This window comes from Harpegnathos saltator, unplaced genomic scaffold (assembly GCF_003227715.2).
Source record: "Harpegnathos saltator strain DR-91 unplaced genomic scaffold, Hsal_v8.6 scaffold229, whole genome shotgun sequence".
NCBI lineage: Eukaryota > Metazoa > Arthropoda > Insecta > Hymenoptera > Formicidae > Harpegnathos > Harpegnathos saltator.
In genome coordinates this window covers 362,109-382,510 of record NW_020230016.1, presented here as the reverse complement: position 1 = coordinate 382,510, position 20,402 = coordinate 362,109, and the positions used below count along the sequence as shown (strand labels likewise).

The window sequence follows — 20,402 nt, the reverse complement described above, 5'->3', positions numbered from 1 at the left end:
GTGACGAGCGACCCCAAAATCGCCACGTCACAGTATGATTAATATCATGAAAATCATACGAAGTGTCCGGTAATTAGCTGCCAACCCGAAGTGTGAGGGTAGATTGGGTTGAGACAAACATAAAAGTCCCATATTTTGTGAGATTCGCAATAATTATCGAGTTATTAATGACACAAATCTGAGGAGTAGGAGCGCGCCGACATAAATGATTGGAGAAGCGCTGCTCAGGGCAGCGATCATGAATATTTTCCCTAGCGTGAACTAGTGAAAAGTGAAAAACTTCTGTGATTAGTGAAAAATGAAAAATTTTATATGAATTTGTAAAAATCGAAATATTTCACATAATTGAGTCGTTCAACATGGCAGTTACGTTCTAGATCAGAGCTCGGCAAAATGTGCACGCGACGGCCGATTTTCGACTATCTCCGTCCACCGCTATTCTCTTTACCTCGCCGCTCCGCACGCTGCCTAAAAGCCGCTCGAGCCTCAGGAGCGTGTTTCCAATAGTTTTCCACGTCACCCATGAAATACTATTGTTGACGCGTTTTTTTTTTAAGTGGTATCTCCAGTAGGCCTCTTCATTTTTCAAAAATGAAGTTTATAAAAAATGAGAAGTGTTCTTCTTTAAGCAACGATTCCTTACCACGTTTTATGCGGCTCGCTACATGCAATATTTAAACTGACGTTTCCACTCTTAACAATAAAAGACGCCGAAAATCGAATTGAATATTCTTCATTTAACATATTTTATTTCGCTTCTGTTCAATTAGTTACGGGTTGTTACAGTCATCAGTGGATTAGGCTTACTGGGGATACCACTTAAAAAAATACGCGTTAACAATAGTACTTCGTGGGTGACGTGGAAAACTATTGGAAACACGCTCCTGAGGCTCGAGCGGCTTGTCGGCAGCGCGCGGAGCGGCGAGGTAAAGGGAATAGTGGTGGACGGAAATAGTCGAAAATCGGCCGTCGCGTGCACATTTTGCCGAGCTCTGTTCTAGATAATTCTTAGTGAATATCAAAGAAATCAAAATGATCAAAATAATAATGTCCGTGTAGTCCGAAGGATATTACGTGACACGCAAAATGCGTTTGATATAATAGCCAAAGAAGTTTCAAAATATCGTATGTATTTTAATGTAAAAATTCACATTCGCTCATCAGATTTGACCAACGAGTGCGGGCGAATAAGAGTAGTTTACCCTCTGCAATCGTAATTCAAGTCGAGTCGGAAATTATATCCCAGCTCTAGATCGCCAAGAGTCAAACAGAGGACTATAGTAAACTTGTAAACTTACCTTTAAGCTGACTCTGCTTGGCCTCAATCGGATCCTCCGGTGCGGCATCTGCGTCCGTCGGATTGCTGTTGCTTTCCGCAACAACTGAAACAGAAAAATAACTTTCCCAGTTGATAACCTGCGGTAGAGAGAGGTCTTTGATCGGGACGAATCGAAAATACGGAAATATTTTGATATGAAATTTTTATCTTTATATTTTTGTTCCAATTTGAAATTTAAATGAGACTTGAAGCTTTCAAAAGAGCTGATGAGAAACAAGTTGCAAAGGCAAAGATCGTAAAGGGTTGAACACAGATGTGTAGGAAACTTGTAAACTTTACCTTCCGACCGACTCTACTTGGCCCAAACCGAATCCTCCGATACGGCATCCGCATCTGTCGGATTGTTGTTGCTTTCCGCAACAACTGAAATAGAAAAATAGTTTTCCCAGATGACAATCTGTGGTGGAGAGAAAATATCTTTGATCGAGATGAATCGACAATACGGAAATATTTTGATATGGGATTTTTATTTTCATATTTTTGTTCCAATATTGAAAATTTAAATGAGACATGAAGCTTTCAAGAGAGATGATGAGAAACAAGTTGCAAAGGCAAAGATTGTAAAGAGTTGGATACAGCTGTGTAGGAAACTTGTAAACTTTACCTTCCGGCCGACCCTGCTCTGCCCGAACCGAATCCTCCGGTGCGGCATCCGCGTCCGCCGGACTTGCTTCCCGCAACGTCTGGAACAAAAATTTAGCGTTTTTGGTTGGTAAGCTGCGGTAGAGAAAGAATGTTTGATCAGGATGAGTGGAGAATAATCGCTACGGTTTTTTTTTTAATTGACATTGAAAGTCTAGATAGGACTTGGAGCTCTTAAAAGAGCTGACGAAAAAAAAATGACAACAAGAAGCGGAGACAACAGTTGTGTGCTCTCGAAAATACTCTTTTACGAATGGACATTTAAATTTAGATCCCGTAACAAGAGTAAACAGACTTGACAGAAACGCTGACCGAAAACAAAAAGGTCGCAGTCTAACAAGAAGTCTTGTAAGAAACGATATGACGTTGAATGTTCTACACAAGACCGGTATATTCACACAGTTGGGAATTATTCATATTTGATTGAGAACATGATGAATTAGAGATCTGCGTTCATGGACCGTTATCCGTCTCTGTCTGGATTCATAGGTTTGTTTCTTATTAGGGAACTGGCTGCATTAACTTGCATTTATTCTCTTCTTCTTTCCCTTTCACTAACTCCCAGATGTACCAGGTGTGTCGGTAATTCCTTTCCGGTTTTTTCGCTAAAGAAACACATTATTTACAATGGATAGTTAAAATATATTTATTCAAAGTATTGGCCATTTGATTCTATACATTTTGCCCATCTCTCAGGCAATTTATGGATGCCATTCCAAAAGAACTGTTTCTCCTTTGAGCTAAACCATTCATCGAGCCATTTTTTAACTTCTTCGAAATCGGCGAAGTACTACTCTGCAAGCGCGTGCCCCATCGATGCGAAAAGGTAGTCGGATGGAGCCAGGTCTGGAAAGTACGGCGGATGCGATAAAACTTCCCATCCAAGTGATTTCAACACTTCTTTGACTGGTTTTGCTGTATGAGATGGCGCGTTGTCATGCTGCAAAATCACCTTATCATGTCTTTGAGCGTATTGTGGACGTTTTTCGATCAATGCACAGTTCAAATTGATCATTTGTTGTTGGTAGCGAACAGTATTAACTGTTTCTCCAGGTTTCAACAGTTCATAATATACGACACCAACCTGGTCCCACCAGACACAGAGCATGGCCTTGCGACCAAAGCGATCTGGCCTTGCAGTCGATGGGCCGCCTTCGCCAGGTGATAACCATGATTTTTTTCGCTTGGGATTTTCGAAATAAATCCATTTTTCATCACTCGTTACTATTCGATGCAGAAATGACTTCCTTTCATACCTTTGAAGCAGCATTTCACTGACGATTTTTCGATTTTCCAATTGCCTGTCATTCAATTCATGTGGCACCCATCTTCCCATCTTTTGGATCTTTCCCATCGCTTGTAATCGTTCACAAATTGCTACTCGGCTCACATTCAACTTTTCTGCCAATTGTTTTTGAGTTTGTGTTGGGCCTTCATCCAATAACTCCTGCATCTTCAAACGTTTTCGGCCTACCAGGACGTTTTTTGTCTTGAATGTTGAAGTCACCACATTTGAATTGTCGAAACCACGTTTCACATGTTCTTATGGTTGGAGCATGCTCACCGTAAGTCTCTACCAGCAAACGATGACTTTCAGCAGCTTTTTTCTTTTGATTAAACAAGAAAAGTAATGCGTGCCGCAAATGCACGTTTTCAGGCACAAAACTCGACATTTTCAAAAAATTATTAATCTATAACGCTGTTATTTTGGCGGAACGTAACTTGTGTAGTTTTGAGGTTAATGTCAGTAGAATAAAATGACACATGTATCAAATCATAACATTGCATACTTATGGCTAGTGACATCTGTTACAAAAACCGGAAAGTAATTACCGATATACCTGGTATATCTATTTCTTTTTATATTCCCTGAGTGTACACTAGTTCAGCAATAAAAAACAGACCTAATATCTCTTGTATACAACAATGCAATAAATAGATAGACAGAGATTGACGAGAGTAATTGCAGATTCATAAAGTCATGATTATAAGTCGGATGATGACGGATCATGAATACCGAGCGCGAAATTCCGACTTCTTATTCCCGAAAAATTCGTCAAACGTCCGCTTTCGCTTATCAGAGACCTCCCGCATAATAAATAATTTCACATACCTGGAAACGTGACATATCGCTACCGGCATCTTGCTTCCCGGCTGCTGGAGTCTTTCGAATTTCACTCACTCACGCTTTTAATGCCGATACTCGTGATTCGACCGTGCGGTTAATCAACACGATGCCGACGTGATGCCGATTGAGTATCTCGAGGATCGACGAGATACATTTCTTTCAATTATACGAGTCGGAAGTAACGAACGCGTCACGCACGGCTGCTGCTGAGGAATGAAGTCGAGTACGCGAGGTGCGCGACTATTAATACGAAGGACAAAAAGTGTCGTCGCTCATGAGCCGATCAACACAATCGGCGCGATATAAACATTGCGGGTCTCGGCGGCGGTTAAAGCAAGAAAGACTTGTCCTTGGGCGTCTCTTCTCGAAAGTTTCGGAACGACGAGGGGAATGCGAGAAGGCCTTTCAACTGTACGCGAAATTGATTTACTATTTATTGATTACTGAAAATAAAGAAAATTACTCTGTCGAGGTATCGGACATTTGTTAGCTTTATGTTAATTAAAGAGGAATGTGTACGATTAGAAAATGTGTTAGCAACTAATTGTACAGAGTATCAAAGTTGTCTTGATAGCGGGCCCGAGGTGGCACCAGCCGAGGAGCCACCTTCGATCCCTTGGGAGCCTCCTCGACCGCCTCGATCGGGCCTCGCTCCCGCTTACCTACCCTTCTCTCCTTCAGAAGGGGGCGCGGCACTTGGACGAGGGGCTCCCTGAGAGGTCCAGGGCCGGAGTGTCGGGGAAAGAATATTCACGTAGTTCCCCCGACTCCCCCATTCCGGCCCGCCTAGCAGACACTCTGGTGGGGTTTTAGCCGGTAAGAGTCCGATATAACCCCCGCTCCTTCCAAGGGGCAGGGGTATCCATGAGAATTTCCCCATCGTGGTAAAAAAAAAAAAAAGGAAAAAGAGTATCAAAGTTGTTGTGACGCCGTTTTCGGAGAATAATTAAAGGTCATGGTAGCGTTAAAGAATGGAATTTCATCCTATGCGAGTTTTGTTTCGTTCTTATTAAATGTTAGATTATCCGTTGCGGACAATAACTCTTCTACTTTTTATCTAATATTTAATGATGATAAATAACATTTAATTGCATTTGTTCGGTTTTTCTTATTTCGAAAATAAAAAAATATATACTAGGGTGAGATTTCACTCATGACAACATCAACGTGATTTTCTTTGATGCTTTTTTTAAAAGTTCAGTTATTTCGTTGACTCGCGGGATATTTATAATCGGAGTCTCGTCGCGTTAATTGTGCGCGTTAACATGTGCTCCTCCGAGCGGATCGAATGCTCACCGACGGCCACTGTCAGTGCCACGAGCGAATGTCCGGAGCGGACGGGATGTTGAATTGAGAAGCAGGACGAAGGGAACGGGACGCGGGCAACGATACATCATGTGTCTTCAGACGTATCAAATCGTTTATTACTGTGATCAAAAAATAAGATGAATTTTTCATTTAAACTTCGCGGGTATTATAAAATCATGAAATTATTTTTTGGTGGGTTGGTAGCACTGTCTTTGACATCTATGCAAAGTTTCATGTCAATATATTCAATTGGTGCAGAGCTATACGTGTTTTTGTAAACATACAAAAGTGAGTTTTTCGATTTTTACTATGTCTGATTTTGTTGAGCAAAGAATTTGCATTTAATTTTGTTTGCGGAATGAATATTCTGCCACGGAAACGTTGAAGATGTTGCAGAAGGCCTTTGGTGATAAGGCTACGTCGCAAAAGAATGTTTACAAATGATACAAAGACTTCAAAGAAGGCCGAGAACGAGTTCAAGACGAACAGCACCCCGGACGACCATCAACATCTACCACGTCAAGGAAATCAAAGATTTGCTGTTCGTAAATCGTCGATTGACAATTAGAAACCTTGCTGATGATACGGGCATTTCATTTGGATCAACCTAAACCATTTTAAAAGATGTTTTATGGGCAGACAATTCTTGGTTTTTGCACCACGATAATGCACCGTCCCACACTGCATTGGTTCTTCGAGAACATTTCGCCAAAAATTCGACCCATATCGTTCCACAACCACCGTATTCGCCTGATTTAGGACCGTGCGACTTCTGGCTGTTCAACAAACTCAAAAGACCGCTCCGGGGACACCGTTTCGACTCGATTGAGGAGATACAAACCGAATCGAAGAAAGTATTAAAGGCCATCCCGGAAAAAGACTTCTTTGATTGTTTCGAGGATTGGAAAAAACGTTGGCATAAGTGCATTGTGTCGGACGGGGAGTACTTTGAAGGCGATGAAATTGGTTTAGAAGAATAAATGAAGATTTTTCATTTCATTTTCATTTTATAAACAAATTCACCTTATTTTTTGATCACAGTAGTATACAGAAGACTTTGATATGGCAACATGTATTCGAAGATTTAATATTTAATACATACTTTTACTTTTCTTGCTCCCCTCCCCTCCCCCCCCGCTCTTTTTAGACCTCCGGGCATAGTTTGGCATAGAGATAGCAACTGTGGTTGTAGCACGGACATAGGGCCGTATTCATAGTCTGAACTTATTTTAAGACTGTCTTAAATTTAGTCTTAAGACGCCCTCTAGATTCATAATCGAAAAAGAAGGCGGGACTTGAGCAAAATCTGAAGGCATACCTTTTTCAAGATGATCTTATTTGAAAAGATCTTAATGTGATTCACAAATAGATATAAGCTTAAGGCTACCATATTAATCATAAGGGCCGTATTCATAGTCGAGTCTCAAGGCGATACTGAAGGTCGTCTTAGTCAAGATTATCTTATTGAATGAAGATCACCTTAAAATCGATATAATTCATAAACATATATTAAGATAATCTTTGCGAAGAAGTTTTTGCCTAAGAAACTCTTATTCTATTTGAGAATATCTTCGCAAAGATTTGCTTAAGATGATACTTATTGATCATTCGGCTATTTCCGTATTATTTCTTTTAGGCCAACCAATAAAAATGATCCTTCCTTTGAGCTGAAGTGGTTAAAACAAGAGTGGTCTATTCTTTTTAACTGTACTACTACACTAGTGCAACAAGTTAAAGTGGACATGTGAGAAATGTGATACACTTGATTAGAAGAATTAACAAATTTTTATTTGCTAGTTGTCTCATTGTAAGATTTCAATCTTTAAAATTAAAAAATTTGAAAATGTCGAAGAATAAACATTATACAACTGTGGAAAGAAAACTTTTCGTAGAGATATTAAAAGATTTTAAGCACGTCATTGAGGTTAAAAAAAGTGATTCTTCAACACTTCATGACAAAGAACTTGCATGGGCTGAAATTTGTAAGAGATGTAACAATTCTTCCATGATTATGCAAGAAGTAAATATAACAAAATTAATTATACTACGTACAGAAAATTTTTGAAATACAGCTCTAGATATATTAGTGATATTAATGTTTTCCCTTTTGCAGCGTACAGTTCAACAGCTAAAGAAACTCTGGACAAATATTAAACAAACTCAAAGAGAATTATTAACTAAAGAAAAACAAGCTCGTCTAACCACTGGTGGTGGCCCGCCACTACCAGAAATAAACATTGACCCTGATGTTGCCATAATAGCACCACATCTTTTAAAAACAGCTCCTGTTTTGTTTACATCTAATATGACAGAAAATGAGATAAATGGTAGGTAACTTTAAAAATATATTTAAAAATAAATAAAGACACATAAGTAAGGCATATATATATATTTATGTATAAATTTCTTATTATTAAACACAATATAGATTGCATTCCAATAATCATTGCCAAACATTGCCAGCCTTCACAAACTATAGGTATATTCCATTTCTCGCATGAAATGCATGATGCACACATTTATCTATAGTTCATATTACATATATTATAGAAAATGTTCACATTATGAGCTTCATGCTAGAAACGGAATGCATCTTACAATTAATGTCACGTATATTAAATATTTTCAGCACTGTCAATAATTTTGAAACAGTCATAGTTGCACATGCTAAAGATATAATTTTACTAGATAGAAAGAATTTTACAAATATTTATTATAATTCATATATTAATATATTTTATTTATGATTCAGAGAAAGGAGAACATATTTTGAACCTTTTAGTAAATGATGACATCTCATCATTATACGGGAGTAATGTTGATGAGCTGAATGATAAAGAAATTAACAAAACACAAGGTATTTTCGATTAAAATTAATTCAAAATTAAATTTACATATACCATACTATCTGCGAGAAGGTACATAATTTGTTAATTATATAGATTTTATTAATACTTTTATATTTACTCAATTATATACAATAGTAAAAATAAATACGTTTATTTAAAAATATTGTCAAATAATTTAGATTCATTATTAACGATTTTCAGATATAATAATAGAAGAGATGATTGACAAAGAGAACCAAGATACTAATCTTTGTAATGAAGGTAGTATAAACTATTTTTTACTTATTTTATAGTGTTAATGAGAGGAAGTAACTAAATATTATTGTTTTTACAGTTTTTGAGCCGAAAGAAGAAAATAAATTGGATTTTGCCTGTACGCGACCAGTAAAAATAGCAAAAGGAAAGAGAAATATAAAAGAAAATTTTGTTAGCGAGGAAGATACTGTAAAGATAAAAAGAATAAAGCAAATCATAGAACAAGAGAAAGATATATCAGATATAAAAAAATTTCATGAGAAAAGAATTGCTACAATGAAAGAAAATCTTCAAACAGAATTATTTGCTTTACAAATTCGAGAAGCTACTGCGAAAGCTGAGTTAGCCGAGTTACAATTACAAAGGGAGAAAGAAAATATGCGTTTTTAAAAGAAGTCTGTAAAAGGAAATATCGAAGTCCATTTAACCAAAGAAATATTATAAGAAAAAGTTATTTATTTTTAGCTGCAAGAAATAATATTAAAGTATTGAATAATATAGATTAACCGTATTATGTTAGTGTCCGATAACTCACTGCACAGCCACTATGTATACAAAATATTTTTCACTTTGTTATATTTTGTTTTATTATAAAAGAAAATTTAAAGATTTTATTTTCAAAATATATATAATAATAATATATATAATTAACAGTGGAAATGTGCAACAAAAAGTAAAAGACTGAATAAAATTTACTTTGGTTACTTTTTGTTTATTGTATAAGTTGTGTAATAAGTTGTATAATAAACTATCTATATAGTCTCTCAATAAGTGCTTCTCGCATTACAAAACCCTCTCCCGGCTGCCAGTGTGGTTCAATTGGTATTTCTATTTCATTATTTTCTTCAACTTCTTCTTCTGGTAACATATTATTAAAAATTAAAGACATATTATGCAGCACAGCACACGCAACAACTATTGTTGTTGAACCAATTAACTTGTTGCTTAATCCTCTAGATAAGCACGGAAATCTACGTTTCCATATCCCAAATGTTCTTTCAACAATCTGACGTGTTCTTCCGTGAAGTACATTATAACTGTAAAAAAATACATTTGTTTACTAACGTTTTATAAAAAAATATATATATATAACCTAATATAACCACAGAAAAATACAAAAAACGCAATTTCCTTATCTGTTTGCGGATTCTGAATAGGAGTTAAAAGAAATGGTAAACAGGGATATGCTGCATCTCCTACTAGAATACCTGGCAACTGACGTTGAAAGTATTTTATGTATATAGCAGAATTTTGAAAAATTCTACTATCATGTTGGCTTTTTTTTTTTTTTTGGTGACGCAGGGGAAATCCATCATGGATAACCCCTTCCCTTTGGGGGGAGGGGGTTATGTCGGATTCTTACCGACTAAACCCCTGCGGGATGTCTACCTGTCGGGCCGTGAGGAGGGGAGTCAGAGGAACTACTCCCGTATTCCCTCCCCAACCCCCCGGCCCCAGGGCTCTCCGGGAGCCCCTCGCCATAACGTACCGCGCCCTGTCCCACTAAGGGAGTCCAGGGCGCGGTCCCGGTGGGTTGCCCCACCGGTTGGCCTTCTGGTCACACCTATTAGGAGGAAGGGGACACCCACCCCTCCTCCTTTACCCCCCCCTTGTTAGTCAAGGGGGAGAGCTTTGGGGGAGCGGGCCCGTCCCAAACCGGGACACCGCCCCCCCTTTGCCCTACCTATCCGACCGCGCGGGGGGATCTAGATAGCCCAGTCCCCCCCGCGCGGACGGTGGCGGGCCCGAGGCGGCCGAGGAGTCCCCGACCCGTCGCTGTCGACAGGTGAGTCCTCCTCGGCCGACGCCACCTCGGGTCCGCTTCCGATTCCTCCTCCCGAGGATCGTCGACCGGTGCGCCGCCTTTGCGACGCACTCCCGGTCGACGTCCCCACTCCGCGGCCTCCTTCTGCGAGATAACTTCCCGACAGAAGGAGGCCGCGTCCCACACTTCCTCGCTCCCGCACATGGCCTTGACCATGCGCGGGAGCGAGAGGTCCCCCCCTTCGGCACTCCACCGCCCCCTCGAGGACACGGCGCTCCTCGTCCCATGCCGAGCATGTGGACAAGGTATGATGCGCCGTGTCCTCGAGAATGGGGCAGTGGTGGCACCGGGTGGTGGACCCCTTCCTTATCTGGTGCAGATACCGACTGAAGCATCCGTGCCCGGTCAGCATCTGCACCAGATGGAATGACATTCCACGTCCCTTCCTGCCTGTCACCTCGGACAGGCAGGGGCGGACAGCCGCTGCCGTCTTGGGACCGGACACCTTCGGGTCGGACAAAGCGTCCTCCCATTTCCGAAGGATCCGGTTCCTGGCCTGGAGCTTCAGGCTCCTTAGATCCCTGGCCCTTAGCGTCCCATCCGCGCGGAGCTCCCTCACCCGCCAATAGAGAGTACTTCTCTCATCGGCAAGGAGCTCCACGGGAGGAACGCCGGCCAGGGTGGTCGCCGCCATGTACGACACGGTCCGATACCCCCGAATCGCCCTTATCAATACGGGCCTCAAGGCCTGCCGGAGGAAGCGTTTTCTCCTCCGGCAGACCAAGAGGCTCGGCCCATATGGGCGCCCCGTAAAGGGCAATCGAGAGCACGGCCGTGACGTACAGGCGGCGTGCATCCAACCCGGGCCCCCCTGGGCGCGCATGAGGCTGGCGACCGCCAGACCTGCTTTGCGCACCCGGGGGGCCAGGTTCCCGAAATGGGGCCCGAAGCTCCAACGACTGTCCAACGTCAGGCCGAGATATTTAATCGTCGGCCCGACGCGGACGTGGATGCCATCCACGAGGACCTCGGTTTCCAGAGGCGCCCCTCGACCTCGGTCGTAGAAATATACGGCCTCGGTCTTCTGGGGCGCCACCGAGAGTCCGAGGTCCTTAATGGTGCCCACCACCGATGCCAGCGTCGCCTCCGCGCGGAGGCGGGCTTCCCCCCAGTTCTCCCCCCCGGCCACCACTAAAGTGTCATCTGCGTAACAGACGACGTGGCAGCCCGAGGAGAGCGGAGTTCTCAGCACCCGGTCGAACGCGATGTTCCATAGCAGGAGGCCCAGAACGGACCTCTGCGGAACACCGCGCTCCATGGTGCGCCGGCCCTGGACCCCGCCCTCCATCGGGAAGGTGAGGTCCCTGCCCCCGAAGTAGGCCGAAAGGATACGCCGGAGATAGGCGGGCACACCGTGATACACTAGCGCCCGATCTCCGGCCACGGCAGGGTGTTGAAGGCATTCCTGATATCCAGGGATACCGCCAACAACACCCCGCCGTCCCTCTCCACGACCGCCCGGGTCAGGCCCCGGAGACACTGGACAGCGTCCAGCGTTGATCTCCCGGGCCTGAACCCAAACTGGCGGTCGTGGAGGTTCGACCCCTCCGAGGACAGATGCTGGACGAGGCGGTCGGCAATGATGCGTTCCAGCAACTTGCCCGCCTCGTCCAGCAGGCATATCGACCTATAGGCCGACGCACTACCGGGTGCTTTGCCCTCCTTGGGGAGGAGGACCAGCTTGGCCCTCCTCCACTCTGGGGGGAATACCCCCTCCCTGAGGCATCCGCTTAGAACCCTGCGCGTGGCCGCGAACAGGTTTCCCTCGCCGAGTGCGAGGGCCCAGGCGCGGCCAGGAATTCCGTCGGGGCCAGGGGCTTTTCCCTTGGCCCCGAGCCTCTTCCTGGTCCCTACGAGCTCCTCTGGACTGACCTCCAGGCCCTCGTCCCAGTCCCCCTCCCCCATTTCTGGGGGAGGGATCACTGGTGAGCCCCCTTCCGCCCTCGGAAAGAGGGCGTCCAGGAGCCCATCGAGGGCCTGGTGGTCCATTTGTTCGGTCGGCGGGGGCGCCCAAGGGCGGACCTTCCCGGTCACCCTTTTGTACGGGCGCCCCCACGGATCCTCGCCCAGGGAGCTCACAAGTTGCTCCCAGGACGCTCGCTTCGCCTCGGCGATGGCGACTTTCAGGGTCTTCCTCACTCGGAAGTATTCCCATTTTGTCCCCGTGGCATCCCCTCCATTCCGCCGGGCACGCACAAACAGCCGCCTGGCTGTGATGGCGGAGCGTCGGAGCCGTCCTAGCTCCTCACTCCACTAATATGCTGCCCGGCGGGATCGGGGGCGGGACTGGGGCATCGCAACGTCGCAGCACGACGTCACGATGCCCACTATTTCCTCGGCCCCTTGCAGGAGTCGGGGTCCCGCCCCCCTGGCACCTCTTCCAGGTGCCAAGGTGCCACAAGGACAGCCGCCCGAAACCTGTCCGCGTCCAGTCGGTTGAGGGCCCATCTCTTGGGGAGAGGGGGTTCCCTCTCCACAGGGCGGCGGATGAGCACCTGCTGGGGTCTGGGGAGGCGGAGGTTCCACACTATATGTCTGTGGTCAGACAGTGTCTCACCCTCCGCCTCCACCTTCCACTCGTGGAAGAGCCCCGCGGCCGAAGGGGTCGCCCAGGTCAAATCAATGACCGAGCCTCCGCCCCCCCCCGGCCGCACGCAGGTGCTCTCTGAGCCCTCATTCAGAACAAGGCAAAGTCCCGCCGCCCAGCCGATCACGATGTCCCCCCGGCGGTCCCGTTGTCGGGGACTGCAACCCCACCCTTCCGAGTGGGCGTTGAAGTCCCCGGCAATTATGACTGGTCGGGGATGGCACCTCCGTGCCAGCTCCCCGACCCTGTCCAGGACCGCCTTGACCGGGGCAGGACGACCGAGACCGGCCTTGTTCCTGTGGTGGGGAAGGTATATCCCCACCACATTAATGGGCCCCCAATCGACCGCCAAGTACGAGGGCCCCGATTCCCTGAATTTACAGGGCGGGGCCCCCGTCGCAGGGTCTGCCACCATGGCCACCGAGCCGTCCGGACCCCTGAACCAGTTCGCGCTGCGAACGGGGATCCAGAGCGGCTCGGTGACCACCGCCAGCCCGGCACCCAGCTCTTTCAACCTCTGCATGCAGAAGTCTTGAGCCCGGGCGCCGTGGCCGACGTTGGCCTGTAGGACCCGGAGTGGCGTGAAGGCCATGCCTTTCACGCCTCCTCCGGGTTACCTACTTCGGCCCCCCCTGGCCATCCTTTGACGGCAGAGCCGTCTCGGATAGCCCGGGGGAGGCTTCGGCCGTGGTGGCCTCGTCTACGGATGCCTCCGCGGAGTGGTGGGGGGTCCCTACCTGTGCGGATTCCTCCTCTCGGGAGTACGAGGAGGAATCGTCAACCTAGGGAGATGGAGGTGGCGCTCCCTCCGTCTCCCCGTCTTCTAGGGTTGTTGGGGGTGGACCCGTGGGTTCCACCCTCCTTACCTTTGAATCCTGTTCCTTTTCCTCCTGTTCCTTTTCCTCCGTCGAGGTGTCCGGGTCTTCCCTACCCTTCCTCTTCCTTCTTGGAGGTACCGGTGGCTTCTCCTGCCAGCCTTCTGCGCCTGTCGTCTCCGGTTCCCAGTCGCACTGGCTGGATGGATGGTCCTCCCGGTCTTCTGTTGGGGTGAAGGCTTCCCTGCACCTTCCCCCTCTGGATCCTTCCTTGGGGGAGGAGACTCACTCCCCTCTCCTGACTGCTCTGGTGTCGGCTGGGTTGGCACTCCGGCGACGTTTCGGGCACTCGTCACTCCCGTGTCTCCCGCTCCCACCAGACCTCATGTCTTCTTCCCCTTCTTCTTCTTCTTCCTGTTGCCCGCAGGGGGGCCACAGGCAGGCCTTCCGATCTTGTGACCGGAGGGCCTGCCCGCCTTTGCATAGATGGGGCAGTTCGCCGCCCGCAGGCACCCTTTGGCGCGGTGGCCGGGGCTACCGCAGCGATAGCATAAATCGCCGCGGTCGACGGCGCTGGTGCACCGCTCGCGCACGTGTCCAGGTAGAAGACACCGGAAACACAGCACCGCGCGAGCGGGCAGCGCCGTTACCCTGGCACGGGTCCACCCCACGTGGACCCGCTCCGCGGCGGCGACCTTCGCGGCCACCGCCAGCGGACACCGCACCACCATGGCGCCCGTACCCCGCTGGGTGACACTCATTACCCCTGGGGATACCTCCCCAGGTGAGCATCCCCCAGCGCGGGCAACGGCGGCCGTCACTTCCTCGGCCCCGGTTGTCGCGTCCAGGCCAGCCAGTCGCAATGCAGCGACCTATACCGGCCTTTGGACGCGAAAACTGGGGCCCCTTTCCGCCGCCAGCTTGCGGAGCTCGTCCGCAAGCCGGTCGGCGGATGCCCCGACGTTGAGGCCAGGTACCTCAACATTGCCCCGCTCAGGGCCCGGCGGACCTTCAGGGATCCACCGATCCCCAGGTCCGCCGGGATGATGCGGCGCCTGGCCTCCAACATAAAGCTGGCGTATTCGCCCTCGGGGCAGATTATCGTGACGGCCGCCGAGCGTGGCGGCTTAAGCCTGCCCCCTCCTGCTACAGTTGGTCCCTTCCCTTTAGATCTCACCTTGGGGGTAAGGGTCGGAAGTTCAGTTGGGTCCCTCGTTCTTGCCTCTTCCTTCCTCCTCTTTCCCTCCTTTCGTCCCACCACCTGGGACCAGGTCTCCTGTAGTTCCTGGTTCCGGGTAACCTGTGGTACCTGGTTCTGGCCAATCGAGTACCACAGTCCCTTCTCCACCGGGTAGCCTCCTGCCAGCAGTATGTCCTTGGCGGACATGCCCTTTCCTCCTTCCAGGGCTCTCTTTCTCTCCTCCTCCTTCATTAGTTTGTCCCTGGCCTTTTTCCTCATTTTATTCGCCTTCTTCCTTTCCTTTTTCCCTTGACCCTTCTCCTTTCGTCCATTGGGTTCCTCCGGGATTATATTCTCCTTCCTATTTGGCGCCTTCTTCATCCTTTCCGGTGCTGAGGGAGGGGTGGACGCTGGGACCCCCACCGACACCGCTGGCCCGCCCCCCCGGATAACAGCCTCGAGGCGGCTGGCGGCGGCCCTGAGCCGCTCGACCTCCGCCCCGCAGCCACAGCCGGGGAGCCGGGCCTTCAGGTCGGTGTCCAGCTCCTCTTCAGCGCCTTCCATCTTCTCCTTCGGGGGGAACGGATGGATCATATCCTCCAAATTGTCATCTAAGGAGGGGATGTCCTGGTCCTCTTCCACCATCCTGGCGGAGATGGAGGTTCAGGACGAGACAATCCTCCTCCTCTTCCTTTCCCTCTCCTTTCTCTTCATCTTCTTTTTCTTCTTCTTTCCCTCCCTATTCTTTTCCTCCTCCTCACTGGATCCGGCCGAGGATGATCCTCTCACCACTTCTGAATAGGTGGGTTTCGTGCCTGATGGACCTGGTGGAGAAGAAGCGGCAGTTGTCGGAGGAGCCATAGAGATCGACGAGGAGACTTGCCGCCTATTCTCCACCCTCAACCTCTTTAGCTCCTCTCTGAGCTCCTCTGCCTCTTTTTCGGCCAGGGTGATATCGCCATCCTTTTCCCTACTGGCCACCCTGGCCATCAAAGTGGCGAGCACGGCCTCGGAGACGCCCACGGCACGATTCAGCGCCCCCACAAAGGTCCCTTTCAAAGTATTGGACCTTCTGGAGACTAGCCGAATCGTGCCGAGGGCACGACCTGCCTCCGAGGCCAGCTCGCACACTTTTGCCTCCCTCAGAAGTCCTTTGGCTGCCCCGTCCCTAAAGACTTCTTCCATCGGTCTCTTGTCAGCGAGGAACCGGAAGATTCCTCCATCCAAAATGGTCTGGATCTCCTTTTCCAGTCTAATCCTCTCTGCTTCCTTCCTCTCCTTTTTCTCCGCCTCCTTTCTCTCTCTTATCCCCACGCCGAGACCAGTTGTGAGGGGCCTGCCACGTCCCCTCTTCGTCTGCTCAAGCGCTGGGCCGGCGGTAACGGCGCGCGAGCCGCTACTGCTGCTCCCTCTGGAGCTTAGCGGTTCCCTGGGCCTTTTCCTTATCCGAGATATGGGGACCCTTGAGTTCTGCGAAAGCAGGACATCGGAGACGACCACCGGTTTCCCGGTGGTCCCCTCCGACGCCCCTTCAGCTCTCGCAGACCCCAAGGCCCCCGTCTCTCGGATTCCTTTGTGCTGTCCCCTCTTAGAGCAGAGGGGACCAGGCTTATCTGCCGCCGGTGTTAGGCTCGGACCCTTGGACCCAGTCCCGCTAGAGATCCCTCGTTGGGTGGCCGCTCGCTTAGACCTGACCGGCGAGCTTATCTCGCCACCTCCGCGGTCGAAGGGGCGATCCCCTGAGGGCGGTGGTCTTCCCTCTTTATCTGGCTGCACCCCAGCGGCTATTCCACTGGGGCTAGCCTGCACTTCCTCCCCAGAGGGTGGGGAGGTGGCACCTGCCTGCAGATCTCCTGCCACCTCTAAACCCTCCTTTCCCTCTACATAAAAATCACTCTCGCAAGAGAGTGGTGAGTCCTCGGACGGGTTGGTGCACCTGTCCATACGGGACCTTGAGTCCGAAGACTCGGAGTTTTTTGTTTTTTTTTTTGGAAATCTTCATTTGAGTCCCACGGGTGCGGCAGGAAGTGGGCGTCGACCCCAGGCAGAGCCCCCGCATTGCCCGGGGTAAGGCTACCATGTCCCCTGGGTTCGCCAGGTGCCCAGAGTGAGGAACCACTAGCGACAGGTCACGCACCTGCCATTCATCCCATAAGCGTGGCATGCCTCAACCGTAGGATTACGTGGTATTTTATAGAGGACCCGCCTCGCGGTCCGGCCGATTAAGGCAAGACCCCCGGCTCCAGAGACATGACCTAGGGTTTCGGTATAGTAGGCTAGGGTCTGCCGGGGATGCCTGAGCCCCCTGTACCAGGATGCCGAAGCATCCTGGCCCCTCGCAATCGTGTCAGGTTATACGTCCTGACAAGTACGGGTTTGCAGTCAGGGTTTTCCTTCCCCTAGAACGGTTGCCTTCATCCGGCTTACGAGCCCGTTCTGCCCGCGCTGTAGGGTCCTTTGGGTAGCACTGGTACAAGTACCAGTGCGACCCTCCGGTCCCTGTATGAAATTCGGAGGCAGCTGCCCCTCCGAGAGTGAATAAGAACGCTCTTAGTCTGGCCTTTCAGTGCGGATCTCTCCGGCATGGTAGAACCTGCCAGGGGCCGAAGTCCCCGCCGGCACAGCTCCGCACATCAAGGCACACAAGCCCCCCCACCACGTCAAGGTGGCGCCCACGGGGGGGATCATGTTGGCTACCCGGCCATTCTGGAACAATGTCCAAAAATTCTGTTCTAGGCCCAACAACAGCCTACATATAAAAATATATTAAAACCAATATTTTTTAGTATAATGTACTTAATAACATTTTATTACAATTAATATGTGTGTATTTACATATGTTACATTGCATACCTGTACATTTAATGATAGATATCCCTTTCGATTTCTATAAATTTCTTCTATGTTCTGCAATTTGGTACCATACATGTGTACCGTACATGTGGTGGTAATAGTACATGTGTACAATCAATAGCTCCATCAATCCCTGGTAAACCAATACTTCCAGCATGACGTACTATATCTTTAAAAAGATTGTGATTTTCTCTTATAGCATCTGGTGTAGAAGGCATTTTTATAAACCTATTGAATATCCTTGCTAACAATATGGATACTCGAAATATAACTCTTGATATAGTTGGTTGCGAGACAATAATTGTATCTCCAAGTACTGCCTGTAAAAATATAAAAAAAGTATAAGGCAAGATCCGAGTCTTGACTGGTTGGATCATGCACGGATCTTGCCTTGACTGGTTGGATCATGTAAGATAAGACTATTGGAAAGTGAATGTTTTACGAAATATTTTGTATTTTTATCAAAATTTTGTAAATTTGGAGCTTTATAACTCGAAAAGTACTTCACCAAAAAACATTTGATTATAGTGTTTTGGTAAGTTCTCGAGGTCAGCTATAAGAATATGTAATAAAAATAAGGAGTTCCATCTAAAAAAATTAAGGTAACCTTTACGTGACCTTCAAATGACTCTTCAAGGTCAAATCAATGGTACCATCTTATGGCCCCCTCGAAACTATACAAAACACGTCTGAACCATTTTTCTCTAAAATCAAAAATAAGAGATATTTGGGGTGGACACTTAAAATGGGACACCCTGTATATAAACACATATGATTATTTGTCACAGAACTTACTTAATTTCAACCTCTATGTTAATTATGCGTTCCTCCATTCTGGTCAAGAGTGCTTCACTTCTCCTGTAACGAAAACAACAATTACAATTAGTTTCTAATAATAGACAAATAGACAAATAATTTTTAATTCCTTTTAGAAATTCAAATAAAAGATACATATCTGTTCCAATAATCTATTTAATAACTATATATTTTATCATGTATCAAAATTAGTTAGCATATATTTGATAATGAACAAACCTTTTTTCTAGATTGTCATCCTGCGGAGGGAAAATTGCACTGCCTTGACCATATTGGAAGCACTTCTCCTGCTGCACTGGCTGTGGAGTTCGCACATGAGACAAACTGTTATTGGTATACAGGATTTGTCCATCTTCTTTATTCAATATAAAATGTGTTTGTGTTGGTAATGTGTTTGTGTATGTTTGCATGGGTGAGATGTGTGTGTGCATCTGTATGTTAGGCGTGTATGTGTATTATGTCCAGTACGTGTTTGTGTATTATGTCCAGTATTAGTGTTTGTAAATGATTGTGTATTTAATGTAGGTTGAATGTGTGTTTCTATATTAAAAGTTGTAGCTTCATCCCCCAAGGTTCTTGTTATTTCATCTAGGTCGTCATTGATAGAACCAGCTGCAGCAGATGCTGCGAAGCGCCTCCTCTGTGGAGGTCCTTCATCTGATGATGTTGTTAAATATCGGGGAGGCTTTGTTATACTTCGTTTTGGTCGCTCTGTGGATCTGAAACAATAGCAATGCATATATGAATATACTTTGTTCAAGAGGTTAAAGAGGTTGCTTAAAAGTTACAATTCCTTATTTTACTTGAAATAATTCCTCCTTCCTCTAATGTGGTTACATTAAATTGAAATGAAATTATATTATAAAATGAAATGAGATTATATAACAAATTGGGGGCGGTAAGGAAGATATTGGGTGGTGGAGAGAAGCCAGAGGAATGGATAAGAGAAGTAGAGAGATGGCGAGGAGAAGGGATGAGAGAAAATGGAGGAAGAGAGGAGGGAGAGAACGAGGGAGAATGGAGTATTGAGGGAGCGGGGAGGGAGAGAAAATAGGATAAAAGTATGAATGAAGGGTGAGGGATAGTAAGAGAAAGGAAACGGAAGTCCCACCAATTAAATGTAATTAGTTACAAGCAATAGATATAAGGAGTAGTGTTTGCGATCCGTCCAAGGCGCCGCTCTTTGTGTCGACGAAATCAAGGATTCTCGATATCACGAGATATCCTGCGTGACTCTCGCGTGAGCACGCCGTGCGTGTTTGCTACCGGACACCGCGTAGTTGTTGTCACGTTTTTGTCCGTATGTGACTGCCAAATATGGCAACGTCTTCGACAATAGCGGTTACCATATCATCTCCGAGCGACACAAAAACAAACAATACAGGTAAGATCGAAGTGACGAACGGGTTTTCGGTTCCTCGCGTCGATCGGACCTTCTCTTCGCACGAAACCGCTCGCAAGTAATCTTCCGTTTTTCCGCTCCGTATTCGTGTGTTCTCAAATCAGCTGCTCGACCGCTCCGGTCGGACCTCATCGTACGGACTACGAGTGCGGCCTCAACGCATTGCGCTTCGAGCGGACGTGCCGCGTACGATCATATTAATCGCACATTGTGAAAGTTTATTTGTATTGTTTTTATAATAAAATTGGGATCGCGTGTTCGAGTCGTGCTCACGCTTCAACTGGCGAGCATTGGCCTCCCAGCGCCTCGACGAACGTCGAAGCTGATCAGGAAGGAAAAGGAGGACCGATCCCACAAGAAATAAAAGAGACCATTATCTTCCTTTTAAGTCGCACCCCGCGCT

General features: G+C 47.3%; 2 protein-coding genes and 1 long non-coding RNA gene across 6 annotated transcripts; 1 reads left to right on the top strand and 2 right to left on the bottom strand.

Moving 5' to 3' along the window:
- Positions 1 to 7,168: 7,168 nt before the first annotated feature.
- On the top strand, positions 7,169 to 9,080 carry LOC112588485 (uncharacterized). Of its 2 annotated transcripts, XM_025298646.1 has the most exons (6): positions 7,169 to 7,437; positions 7,531 to 7,744; positions 7,846 to 7,896; positions 8,170 to 8,274; positions 8,468 to 8,527; positions 8,601 to 9,080. In XM_025298646.1, exons 1-6 carry the CDS (start codon positions 7,261 to 7,263, stop codon positions 8,909 to 8,911), a joined length of 918 nt encoding a protein of 305 aa, XP_025154431.1. In that variant the 5' UTR covers positions 7,169 to 7,260; the 3' UTR covers positions 8,912 to 9,080. The 2 variants fall into 2 exon arrangements, with proteins under 2 accessions (XP_025154431.1, XP_025154432.1); XM_025298647.1 differs by lacking the exon at positions 7,846 to 7,896 and having other exon boundaries at positions 7,170 to 7,437.
- A 149-nt stretch (positions 9,081 to 9,229) lies between these two features.
- Positions 9,230 to 17,849, bottom strand: LOC112588482 (putative nuclease HARBI1). Of its 3 annotated transcripts, none has more exons than XM_025298641.1 (2): positions 17,782 to 17,849; positions 9,230 to 9,558 (listed from the first exon to the last, which is right to left on the bottom strand). In XM_025298641.1, exons 1-2 carry the CDS (start codon positions 17,787 to 17,789, stop codon positions 9,270 to 9,272), a joined length of 297 nt encoding a protein of 98 aa, XP_025154426.1. In that variant the 5' UTR covers positions 17,790 to 17,849; the 3' UTR covers positions 9,230 to 9,269. The 3 variants fall into 3 exon arrangements, 1 of the variants encoding a protein (XP_025154426.1); XR_003112876.1 differs by lacking the exon at positions 9,230 to 9,558 and adding an exon at positions 17,618 to 17,677 and having other exon boundaries at positions 17,782 to 17,843; XR_003112877.1 differs by lacking the exon at positions 9,230 to 9,558 and adding an exon at positions 17,619 to 17,634 and having other exon boundaries at positions 17,782 to 17,843.
- Positions 17,850 to 19,189: 1,340 nt separating this feature from the next.
- On the bottom strand, positions 19,190 to 19,430 carry LOC112588486 (uncharacterized). Its single transcript, XR_003112884.1, has 2 exons — positions 19,401 to 19,430; positions 19,190 to 19,316 (listed from the first exon to the last, which is right to left on the bottom strand). It is a non-coding gene; the product is annotated as an uncharacterized LOC112588486 (long non-coding RNA).
- Between the last annotated feature and the right edge of the window lie 972 nt (positions 19,431 to 20,402).

Coding starts and splice junctions, on each gene's coding strand:
- LOC112588485 (XM_025298646.1), top strand. CDS start 7,261: ATGTCGAAGAATAAACATTATACAACTGTGGAAAGAAAACTTTTCGTA. Junction 7,745..7,845: donor GACAGAAAATGAGATAAATG/GTAGGTAACTTT, acceptor AACACAATATAG/ATTGCATTCCAATAATCATT. Junction 7,897..8,169: donor CCAGCCTTCACAAACTATAG/GTATATTCCATT, acceptor TTTATGATTCAG/AGAAAGGAGAACATATTTTG.